This window comes from Panthera onca, chromosome C1 (assembly GCF_046562875.1).
Source record: "Panthera onca isolate mPanOnc1 chromosome C1, mPanOnc1 haplotype 2, whole genome shotgun sequence".
NCBI lineage: Eukaryota > Metazoa > Chordata > Mammalia > Carnivora > Felidae > Panthera > Panthera onca.
The window spans coordinates 185,565,304-185,577,856 of record NC_138346.1 but is presented as its reverse complement, the minus strand read 5'-3'; the positions used below and the strand labels follow the sequence as shown (position 1 = coordinate 185,577,856).

General features: G+C 39.8%; 1 protein-coding gene across 6 annotated transcripts in view; it reads left to right on the top strand.

Moving 5' to 3' along the window:
- The window catches only part of NASP (nuclear autoantigenic sperm protein), a 43,249-nt gene that overhangs the window by 27,252 nt on the left and 3,444 nt on the right, over positions 1 to 12,553 (top strand). For 5 of the 6 annotated variants that reach the window (XM_078451976.1, XM_078451975.1, XM_060626023.2 and 2 more), the window contains 7 exons: positions 1,005 to 1,115; positions 3,705 to 3,785; positions 4,723 to 4,832; positions 5,533 to 6,552; positions 11,957 to 12,036; positions 12,208 to 12,293; positions 12,413 to 12,486. In XM_078451976.1, the coding sequence (XP_078308102.1) occupies positions 1,005 to 1,115; positions 3,705 to 3,785; positions 4,723 to 4,832; positions 5,533 to 6,552; positions 11,957 to 12,036; positions 12,208 to 12,293; positions 12,413 to 12,486 (1,562 nt within the window). The remainder of the gene's footprint in view (positions 1 to 1,004; positions 1,116 to 3,704; positions 3,786 to 4,722; positions 4,833 to 5,532; positions 6,553 to 11,956; positions 12,037 to 12,207; positions 12,294 to 12,412; positions 12,487 to 12,553) is intronic. The other variant, XM_078451977.1, reaches the window with a different exon arrangement.

Here is a 12,553-nt window from a genome sequence, read left to right as displayed (position 1 = left end):
AGCCCCTAACTTGTGTGTAATTTAAAGTATAGTCTTGGGCCACCTGGGTGGCTCAGTCAGTTGTGTCCGACTTTGGCTCAGGTCATGATCTCATAGTTCATGGGTTCAAGCCCCACATCGGGCTCTGTGCTGACAGCTCAGATCCTGGAGCCTGCTTCGGATTCTGTGTCTCCTTCTCTCTGCCCCTCCCCTGCTCACGCTCTTGTCTCTATCTCTTTCAAAATAAATAAACATTAAAAATTTAAAAAATATATAAAGTATGGCATCCTCCTGACAGTGATGTCTTCTGGTTTTTCACATTGATTAAAATATTAAATTGTAAGTTACTTAGTTCTCCTTATTCATTACATGCCTGGCAAATGTTAACCTATCTTTGAATACTCATGAGCTGTGAGGTCATGACTTGAACAGAAGCTGGACGTTTATTTATTTATTTATTTTTTTAGTGTTTATTTTTTAGAGAGAGCAAGCAGGAGAGGGTCAGAGAGAGAGGGAGACAGGATCCCAACCGGGCTCTGTGCTGCTAGCAGAGAGCCCCATGTGGGGCTTGAACTCTTGAACCGTGAGATCATGACCTGAGCTGAAGTTAAGTGCTTAAGGTGACTGAGCCACCCAGGCATCCCAGGATTTCTTTTGATGTTATAGTGATAAATAAATGTGAGTTAGCTAGGCCTTGCCACAGTGGTCAGAGGTTTAAAGAGGTTAAAGTATAATGGTTTAAATGTAGCAGGTATTCAGGGCACTGGATGAGTCGGTGGATTGTCTGACTCTTGATTTTGTCTCAGGTCATGATCCCAGGGTCGTGGGATCCAGCTCCATGCTGGCTCCATGCTGGCTCCATGCTGTGTGTGAAGAATCCTGCTTAAGATTCTCTCTCTTTCCCTATGCCTTTCTTCCCTGCTTGCACTCTCTCTAAAGTAAAAATTAAAAAAATACATAGCAGGTATTCCAAAAAATGTGGGTTTTAAACAGTATTTGACACTTGAAAAACTTTTTTCTTGCAGTTTGGATGTGGATAATGAAGCTAAGAAACTGTTGGGTTTAGGACAGAAACATCTGGTGATGGGGGATATTCCAGCAGCTGTCAATGCATTCCAGGAAGCAGCTAGTCTTTTGTAAGTACTGTGTTTTGATATGATGTGCTATATTTTGTTCGTTAAAAGGTTGTCTTCTGGTGCCTGGATGGCTGAGTCGGTTAAGCGTCTGACTCTTGATTTTGGCTCAGGTCATGATTTCATGGTTTTGGGGTTTGAACCTGTATTGAGCTCTGCACTGTCAATGGGGAGCATGCTTAGGATTCCCTCTCCCTCTCTCTCTGCTCAAATACATATAAATACATATATATATATATATACACATATATATATATGTATGTGTGTATATATATATATATATATATATATATATATATATATATATGTATATATATGGTTGTCTTGTGGGGGAAAGAATTTTAAAAGATTGGATATTTTTCATGTACAAGTTTATTCCTGTAACTAATGATGAGACTTACATATCACTGAGCAATTTTGGTCTTTGCTTTTCCTGAGTAAGGTAATTTGTTTTTCCAACCACCACTGATTAGGGTGGCCAACCTGTCCTGCTTTGTTCTGGGACTTTTCTAAATTTTTTATTTTTTAATGTTTTATTTATTCTTTTTTTTTTTAAATATTTTTATTCATTTTTGAGACAGAGCATGAGCAGGGGAAGGGCAGAGAGAGAGGGAGACAGAATCCGAAGCAGGTTCCAGGCTCTGGGCTGTCAGCACAGAGCCCGACGCGGGGCTCGAACTCACACTGCAAGATCATGACCTGAGCCGAAGTCAGACGCTCAACCGACTGAGCCACCCAGGCGCCCCAATGTTTTATTTATTCTTGAGAGAGGGAGAGAGTGTGCACGTGCCTGAACATGAGTGGGGGAGGGGCAGAGCTAGAGAGATACACAGAATCCGAAGCAGGCTCCAGGCTCTGAGCTGTCAGCACAGAGCCTGATGTGGGGCTCGAGCCCACAAGCTGCAAGATCATGAGCTGAAGTTGGATGACCAACCAGCTGAGCCACCCAGGCGCCCCTGTTCTGGGACTTTTCTAATTTAACATTGGAAGTTCTGTGTCTGGGGAAACTCCTCAAAGTCCAAGCAAGCCGTAGGGGCTCCTGGGTGGGTAATTCAGTTGAGCAACCAACTTGTGATTTTAGATCAGGTCATGATCCCAGGGTGGGATCGAGCCCCCCCCCCCCCCAGGCTCGGAGCATGGAGCCTGCTTAAGATTCCCTCCCTCCCTACCCCCCCGCCCCTCTCACCTGCTCAAGTGCTTTCTTTTCTCTCTCTCTCTCTTTTTTTTTTTTTTTTTTTTTTTTTTTAAAGTCCCAGGTAAGCTATAACGGCCACCCTACCACTAATGCTGATATAAGTGCAGAATTTTTCATATCATTAGCACCTTTATTCTCTGTTGCAACTATTTGGAAGTTGGCAGCTACCACTAGGTGGCCATATATATCTACATCATGAGGAAGCAGATTAGCTTTATTTAGTGCCTCAAAAGTGATTTATTTTAACCAAAGAGTTTAATGTATTCGTTTAACTGGAAGAGAAGAAATTTAAGTTGAATCTTCAAGCAATAGCCTTTCAGCCTATGACCTGGTTTGAGCTAGTTTCTCAATATAGGTAACATCCTGTTACCAGTAGCAGTTGAAGTTAGTCATGTTCCCTGATGAGTTGAGTAGTTATATGGAGTTGAGTTGAAGAAATCCTTATAATAGAAATGCTTATAATAAAACTGGGTTTCAGGCTCACAGTGATTAAAAGCCTCTGGCTTTTTCATTCCTTCTTATTCAGTCAGGGTCGTATCAGTCCATTCTTGTCTCAACCCCACTACTTCTCCCAATAGAGCAGAATCTTATTCCTAGATGTCTGCATTAATATAGTGTCTAATTCCTTTTTTTTTTTTTTTTTTTTTTTTTTTTGCTTTTTTTAATGTTTGTTTATTCACTTTGAGAATGGGGGGAGGGGCAAAGAGAGAGGGAGAGACAGAATTCCAAGCAGGGTCCAGGATCAGCATGGAGCCCAATATGGGGCTTCATTCCGCAATGAGGAGATGATGACCTGTGCCGAAATCAAGAGTTGGATGCTTAACGATCTGAGCCACCCTATCTAGATCTTAATAGCTAAAACTTACATATAGTGCTGTCTTTATGTCTAAGCATCGTACTTTTGTATACATTAATTCAATTCTTAGAATAGATCTTTGAGCAGTTCTTAACATTTCTACATTAAGGCACTGTGAGTCTAAGGTTATACAGCTAAAGTTTAGAGATGTGATTTGAACCCAGACAGTCTTACTCCAGAGAGTCTTACCTTCTATAACATGATGTCTTTCCATATATTTTATTAGTCTTTTAGGTTCCAGCTAAAGGTCCTTTAACTATTCTGGCCTATGCTGACACCCATCTTCTAGCAGGAGAAATATCTATTAATGTAGTTTGTCTCTTAAGATTATATACTCTAACCATAGCAAATTGATGTTAATTGGAATGTATATGTAGAGAGACCAGGCAATAACCCTTTGACCTTGACTTGAAAGCAAGAGGAGGGGAATATTGGTTTCCTAGAGAGATGTGTTACTGAAGAAATGTCATTTTAAAGAACTAGAAATGAATGTTTTAGACTAGATGTTAATTCAGGTCTTAGACGTTTCTTCTCTTTGTAGAGGTAAGAAGTATGGAGAGACCGCTAATGAGTGTGGAGAAGCCTTCTTTTTCTATGGGAAATCACTTCTGGAGTTGGCAAGGTATGTCTTTTAAGCCACAGTTTTTAAGTAGGGTGTTTTGTGTAACATTATGATGGTCTCTTTAAAAACTTAAGGTTTCTTTGTTTGCCAGGATTGTTTACTAGCTTTGTGATTTCACATGAGCTAAGTGAACTGGGGGTTTAGGAGGAACAGGACATATTGATGGAAGTTTTCAAAGGCACTTGAAGCAGAGTAAAGTTATGCATGGGTTTTGACTTTTGGGGTCTTTAGAGGCAGAGATGTTTCTATTAGTGAATGGTCAATAATTTATTGAAGTCCAGTATAGAGAGAACTTTTAAAAACACTCTCATCCCAAAACAGTCATCCTTAAAAGCACTCTCAGCCCAGAACAATCATCCTTAACAAGGACTGAATGAAGGACAATTTGAAAACATTAGCATATGAGAATCTCTCGTAAATAAAACTCATAAGTAGTCTAAACTCTTGGAAACTGGTGTTTTTTCCACTGAAGTTTATTAACCAGAATAGAATCTATTGAGGGTACACAAACTAGCAAATAATTTGTGCCCTGTTTAATCTGGTAAGTTTTCTAATTTGTAGATAATTCCCATGATTTGTCATGAAAGTCTTGCCAGAATGTTTTTAAGCCATCCAGAGAAATGCGGGTGGATGCAAAGTTTAGGAAATACAATGGCTATAACGTAAAGGGAATATATTGATTTTGTTCTTTTGACAAGAGTCATCAGTATTTTTTAGGTGGCTGGATGAAGGGTATGCTTTTTTCTTTCAGTACTTTTACAGTCTTAATTTATATTAGTTTTGATTGTTGCTTTTCGTCTCTGAAAACTTAGTTTATATTCCCTGCGCTTGATTGCTCTTCTGTTGCTTTTATGATATAGGACTGTAATTTTTGTCTTAGAAAAACTGTTAGTTCTATCCATCATACCTCTGGTGCTTTCTCCTTTTATTCTCCTAGAATGGAGAATGGTGTGTTGGGAAATGCCCTGGAAGGTGTGCATGTGGAAGAGGAGGAAGGAGAAAAAACAGAAGACGAATCTCTGGTAGAAAATAATGATAACATAGATGGTATGTGGAGTTGCATGTGACATTCAGAAGATGCGACGTATATTTCTTGTGTACAGATGATGGAAGTAAGGCTCTCCCTATCCTGGATGGTCTCTCCCTAAGTTGCTGGGGTAAATAACCTGCATCTAGTGGAGACTACAGTGGAGGTAGCCAATTACTGAAACTGACAGCAGGCTTTTGTAAGAGGAAAACTTAATTTCCCCAATAAATGTGTTAAATTGATACTTTTAAATATACAACAACTTTAAATATTTTTCTGATGCAAAAATTTTAAAAGTCTGTGCAGCTCAGTGATTTTAATAGTCATGGTTTTGGAGTCTTTACACTTTTTGTGGCTAAGAAAATTAAATGTTAAATTCTAAGTAGAGTTTGGCTACTAGAGTTTTACATGTCAGTTGGAGGTTTATAATGTTCAGAGGAGAGAATAAAGCTTGGCATCTCTTACCTAACTGATAATCAGAATGCTCAAGTAAAAGAGTATCTAATTTAAGGAGCTTGGGTTTCTTTTGCAATAAGTTGCTCTGCTATCTGGGACTTTTTCCCTTTGCTTTTCTCAAGGGGGTAGATAAATTTTAGGTCATCGCTAAAATTTAAGCCAGGTTGTTTGAGGGTTTAAAGGGAATGTATTTTTAGTTTCCGTTTATGCCTTTATCACTAAACTCGAAGACATGTTTATGCTTCATGTTCTTTAACCATGTAGAGGAAGCAAGGGAAGAGTTGAGAGAACAGGTTTATGACGCCATGGGAGAAAAAGAAGAAGCAAAAAAACCAGAAGACCAGTCTCTGGTAAAGCCTGAAAATGATAAAGAGCAGGAGACTGAAATGGAGAAGGGTGGAAGAGAAGATATGGATATAAGTGAGCCTGCACAGGAACTACAGGAAAAAGTTGAATCCACTCCAGATCAGTTAGCTGAAACCACTGAGGAAGCAAAAGAAACAGCAGCACCAGAAGGACTGAATGAAGCCAAGGTCACTTCTGAGAAGAGACCAGAGGAGGAAGCACCAGATGCTGAGGAAGAAAAATCAGTTTGTAGAACTGACATCCAAGAAGAATGCAGAGAAAAAGGAGGTCAAGAAAAGCAGGGAGAAGTAATTGTGAGCATAGAGGAGAAGCCAAAAGAAGCTTTAGAAGAGCAGTCTGATATGACTCTTGAAAAGCAGGGTACTGCAGTGGAGGCAGAAGCAGAGCCTATAGATTCAACAGTCAAGCCAGTGGATGTGGGTGGGGATGAGCCAAAGGAGCAGGTAGCTGCCTCTGAAAATGAGTCAGGAAAGGCTGTTCTTGAGCAGCTGGTAGGGCAAGAAGTACCTCCTGCTGAAGAGTCACCAGAGGTGACAGTAGAGGCTGCAGAGTCCTCAGCTGTAAAAGCTGGGTCAGAAGTCTCTGAGAAGCCTGGGCAGGAGATCACAGTTCTCCCTAAGGATGGTGCAGTCAATGGACTGTCAGCTGCAGGAGATCAGACTCCTGTTGAACAACAGACTAATGCAGAAGGACTGACAGAAACAAAAGATGGCTCAGGACTAGAGGAGAAGGTCAGGGCAGAGTTGGTTCCTAGCCAGGAGGAGACTAAGCTGTCCACAGAAGAGTCTGAGGCAGCTGGAGATGGGGTTGAGACCAAGGTAGCCCAGGGGGCTACTGAGAAATGCCCTGAAGACAAAGTTAAGATAGCTGCTAATGAAGAAACACAAGAGAGAGAAGAACAGATGAAAGAGGGTGAAGGTAACCGGGATATGCAAGAGCTGCAGTGGGTGGAGTACATTCTGGATTTGACTCACTAATCATGGGTAAAAGTCAGCCTTCCATTCAGGATTTTCCGTCTGCCTTTGGATTAGGAAAGGGCTAAATGAAAATGGGGGTAGTTTAAGAAGATTGTGATAAGTTTAGCAAGTTAAATCAAAAGCAAGTCTTTAGCTGGCTTATAAACTAACGCTTTTACTAACTGCAAAATAGGCCTTCTCTGTGATTTCTGAGACTTGGCTAGCTATCAGTAATTTGTATTGTACTAGCCAATAAAGGTGGATGGAGGGTGGTGGAGTAGGTAGGGAAATAGTGGGCTAGGCTGGCAGAGAATGCTGAATGGATGTTCACTTGCATGCCTCTGGATTTTTAAATTTACTGTTCACATGGTTCCTATTCTCTGCTTTAGGAAGCAGGATTAGAACAGTAGAATCCAGTGAATTGGTACACTTAAGCAGGCATGCCATTTAAATGAAGGCAGTTAACCACAGTGAAAGAATTCTGGTGACTTTTACTTTTAGTCTTCAGGAAGTACTTAGAGGCTTATTCACATTAGTTTTAAATTAGCCCCTCCAAAAGATAATGAAAAACTTAACTGTTAGCTCTCTTGCTGCTTTCCCCCTCATTTCATGCTTGCTTTGGCTGCTAAACTGAAGTTTTTGTTACTTAGAACGTTATAAAGTGTCTGGATGCTTTGTATAGTATTGGTCTAATTTTGATTCAATTCCATCAAGATGTATAAGCCTCTAATTAGTAATTAGATAACTGGCACGTCTGACTTGAGTTGTACTATCATTTGAGGATTCTACTGTCTGTAAGGTTCATCTAACGTTGGTATTAATAACCACAGGTATATTCTAGTTAATAGTTACTACTTCATATAATTGCCAGACTACTTCAAGAGTTCTCTTTACTTTTAGATTTTCAAAAACAAACAATCAGTACTTGCAGCTCATCCTGGTAAAATACATTCTACCTATGTGCAGGTCGCTGCACTCCAGCCAGCACAGGCATGGTAACCAGAAATGAATTGGCTAAGTGGTAGTACCATTGGGCTGCTTATTGGGTTTTAGGAGTTCTTTATGGAAAAAGCACAGAACTGAATTACCTCAATTTTTAAGAAACTACCATGTCTTGATCTTTAATGATAGTGAGCAAAGACAGTAAGAAGTTCTGCTGGCTCTTTTAAGTTGGACTTTGAATAATAAGCTACAGTAGAGATGTTCTATTTCTCCAGTTCAAAAACTATTCTGTGGGATCACAAGTGACATTGTTAGAGCTTTCTCACATACATTATTTTTTATTCCAAGATTATACTATGTAGTAGGTAGTATTACTCCACTTACAGCCATGAGGAAATTGAGGCTTAGGGATTACGTTACATGTTTAGGGTCAAATACTAAGTCATAGTACTAGAATCCAACTCTAGATCTGACATGAATGTATTGCTGTCCCCAAGCCTACCTCACAGTGAGGAAGGTAGTTTTATCTCCTTTAATCCATCTCCTATCAAAAACTTTCTGGTCACTCTTTTCAAAACACTTACAAAAGCCCTAGGAGTCATCAGTTGCAGTTTTTAGTCTTATCCCAGCTACCACTCTACTTCTAAAGAAGGTAGTTTTCCATATTTTACAAAAGAAGAAATGGCAGGGGCACCTGGATGGCTCAGTCATTTAGGCGTCCCACTCTTGATTTTGGCTCAGGTCATGATCTCGGTTGGTTCGAGTCCTGAGTAGGGCTCTATGCTAACAGTGTGGAGCCTGCTTGGGATACCCTTCGCCACTCATGATCTCTGTCTCAAAAAAAAAAAAAAAAAAAAAAATTAAAAGCAAATGAAGAAATGGCAGAAAGAGGTTAAGCAATTTGCCTTAGTCATATAGCCAATAAGTGGAGGGCTGAGGTACCCAAACCTGCTGGCTCTAGGGCCCAAGCCCTCAACTCTCTGTGCTCTATTTCTCTTTATGTGGCAACACTAGCCTGCAGAATTTTTTTTTTTTTTTTTTATTTTGAGAGAGTGTGTGAGCAAGTGGGGAAGGAACAGAGAGAGAGAATCCCAAGCAGACCTCCACACTGTCAGCCCAGAGCCTGATGCAGGGCTTGAACCCGCGAACCATGAGATCATGACCTGAGCCTGTCAGATGCCTAACTATACCACCCAGGTGTCCCTTTGCAGAAATCTTATAAGTGTTTTTTTTTTTTTTTCTCTCTCTCTATCTTTTAAGAATTTTGATTTTTTATTAAAAAAAAATTTTTTTTTAATGTTATTTATTTTTGAGACAGAGACAGAGCATGAACGGGGGAGGGTCAGAGAGAGGGAGACACAGAATCGGAAACAGGCTCCAGGCTCCGAGCTGTCAGCACAGAGCCCGACGCGGGGCTTGAACTCACGGACCGCAAGATCATGACCTGAGCCGAAGTCGGCCGCCCAACCGACTGAGCCACCCAGGCGCCCCTATTTTTTAAAATTTTTAATGTTTGTTTATTTTGAGACAGTGCACACAAGTATGGGGCAGGGGGTGGGGGGGCAGAGAGAGAAGGAAAGAGAGAATCCTAAGCAGGCTCCGTGCTGTTAGCACAGACCCCAAAGTGGGACTCAATCTCATTAACTGCCAGGGCATAACCTGAGCTGAAATCAAGAGTTGGCAGTTTAACTGACTGAGCTAACCAGGCACCCCTTAAGATTTTATTTAAAAAAAAAAAAAAAAAAAAAAAAAAAAAATTTTTTTAAGGTTTATTTTTGAGAGACCGAGACAGAGCATGAGTCAGGGAGGAGCAGAGAGAGAGGGAAACACAGAATCTGAAGCAGGCTCAAGGCTCTGAACTATCAGCACAGAGCCCGACATGGGGCTTAAACCCCTGAACTGTAAGATCATGACCTAAGCCCAAGTTGGAAGCTTAACTGACAGAGCCAACTAGGTGCCCCTTAAGATTTTTAAGTAATCTCTACACTTAACAAGGGGCTCAAACTCACAACCCCAAAATCAAGAGTGTCACATATACTACCAACTGAGCCAGCCAGGTATCCCAGAGGTTTTCTCTTAAAATCCCATTTTCTACCACCTCTCTTAAAATGGCATTTATCCCTAATAAAGATAACTGATCTGTTCTTTTCTGATTGTCACACTAGATAGGATTGATAAGTAAACAAAGTTTTTAAATTGTAGGCACAGAGCTTGGCCATGCTCAGACTACTGGTCAGTCTGTAGTGTTTACCTGACTTAGTCCTGTGGGAGTGCTAGAATAACCAAAGAACCAGCAGATTGCCTTTACTTTGTCTTTAAGAGGAATTTTCTTCTTTGCACCATTCTGTGCCCTTAACTTTTGAACAGGCAACAAATTAGAGAAATGGTATAAAACTGTGTTTCCCTTTCTCCAAAGGATGATAATAGGCAAACTACAAAGAAGATTCCACTTTCAAAGAAGTTTGGAAAATATTTTAACAGATCACTTTACTGAGGACATCAGGGCAATTCCTATTAATACTTAAATACAGGTTACCAGATTGGAAAGTATTACTTTAAAGTAATGGCTTTCTCATTAACCTAGCTGCTTCTCTACCATCCCATGAAGGTAGTACAAATTTCTGCAGGAAAACCAATATTTTCTCACATTATCATAAGAGTTTTAGTTTAAAAATTTGATGTAAAACTCAGTAAGACTTTATGCCAAATTAGATGTCACCTAGCATTCTGGTATGAGTAGGAACAGATACCAGATAATTAAAAATAGAGAATAACCATACACGTTTTGTTAATTTTTTCTACAAATTGTGAAGGTAAAATGTTTCACCGATTTACTTCACCCGTTTTGCATATTCTCCTGGAGAACGGGCTTCATTACCATCTAGTCTTAACAGTGTACTAAGTATACAAACATCTTGGAAATTTGGGCATGGAAAGATAATGGTGTGTGATGGTGGGTATTTATTTCAGAAGCACTAAATCACATGGTCAACGGGAAAAGTGACTCATTTGATAAAAGTTTACCAAAGAGGTTAATTAGCTTGTAACTTGTAATTGATTCTTAGAGGATTTCTTTTTTTAATTTAATTTTAATTTTATTTATTTAAGTAATCTCTACACCCAGTGTGGTGCTAGAACTTAAAATCTTGAGATCAAGAGTTACACATTCCATTGACTGTGCCGGCCAGGTGCCCTTCTTAAAGGACTTTGTTAGATTGTCCTACTAATTTATAATGTTTAGGAATTTTCTTTGCCTGTTCCCATCCTGAACCAGAATTGCTAGACAGATAAAAGTCCTTTAGCCTGACTTCCTGTCTAAGGCCTAATTGCCATATTCATGTTCCCATAATAGCTTAAGAGACAATATTTTGCTTGTGTTAAAAATGCTTAATGAAAGATGGCAGAGGTAGGCACATTATACCCAGTTTGTGAACTGTTTGTGCCCCCATAAGCCCATTTAAAAAAAATTTTTTTAACGTTTATTTATTATTGAAAGACAGAGTTAGAGCGTGAGCAGGGGAGGGACAGAGGGAGAGGGAGACACAGAATCTAAAGCAGGCTCCAGGCTCTGAGCTGTCAGCACAGAGCCTGACGTGGGGCTTGAACTCAAAAACCGCGAGATCATGACCTGAGCCCAGGTCGGACACTTAACCGACTGAGCCACCCAGGCGCCCCTATAAGCCCATTTTTAACCGCTTGATATTCTGAGCTTCATGTGGTGAATAGAGCTATTTATTAGCAGCCTGTCCTTCTACTAGGCATTTGACTTGTGAGTGTATGCCAGTATGGTAAATACAGTGTCAGTATGGCTGCAAATTTTATCATTATACTGGAGTAGAATAATTGGTTGTGGTAGTGCTCACTCATTTCTGTATGTACTAGAGCTGGCTGGAGTCTGTGGCATGCTCATTGGTGAGAGTTGGTAAGGACTATGCTTTTCTCTCTACAGCTCTGTTGTGGGAAAGCTAGTCTCTTGAGCATTCTTGATTTGAATGGACTGGGGTAATTTAACTTTTCATACTTTGTCAGCTTGTTAGTATTCTCTAACAAGTGGCCTAAAGACCCCAGGAACACTGGCTGAGGTCTCCATTTGCTTCTGGCTGAGTAGATGGGAACTTCTAGTAAACAAAAGGCTACAATAGCTAATATGTCTTGATCTGAGAGATCAGGAATGATTTTTAGAAGAGAAACATTCAGCCTTCTGATCACTGAAGCTATAAGATTATACAATCTAAATCTAGATTACACATGAATTAGACTGTAATCACTGGCTTTATATTTCTATCCAGTTCAAATATTAACTGACTTAGCATCTGGCCTGTTCTACCTCAGAATATAGGTTATTCAACCGACATTTATTGGAACTTCTGACTAGTTAAAAGATATCCTTAGTATTCTCAATACTGAGTAATTTTTGCTTGCAGAAACTGAAGGCTCAGAAGAGGAGGATAAAGAAAATGACAAGGCTGAAGAAACACCAAATGAATCCATTCTTGAAAACAAGGTAAATTATTTGTTCAGTATCAATTTCTGCTTTCTTTTTGTAGGACTGTAGCTTACTAGGTATGCCTGATTATTATCATAGCTTTTTCTTAGTTATACATTTAGATTTGTAATCTAAAGATGCCTGTCTTGTACTGCTGCCTAATACCAATGATTTGGATATACTTTTTAGTCTCTTCAAGAAAGTGAAGAGGAAGAGATTGGGAATCTAGAGCTTGCCTGGGATATGCTGGATTTAGCAAAGATTATTTTTAAAAGGTAAAACTTTTGTTGTGTCTAGGCTCAGGTTGGGAGTTCGGAGGTTGAATGAAAATAGAATACCAGTTAGGCTTGTGCAAATGCTGTTAAGGTTTCTGATCATCTTTTCCTTCTTTTAGGCAAGAAACAAAAGAAGCTCAGCTTTATGCTGCACAGGCACATCTTAAACTTGGAGAAGTTAGTGTTGAATCTGGTAATACATTTTTCATTTTACTCTCTCCTTTAATGTCCCCCCGCCCCCATTCTTCCTCTGATTCCTT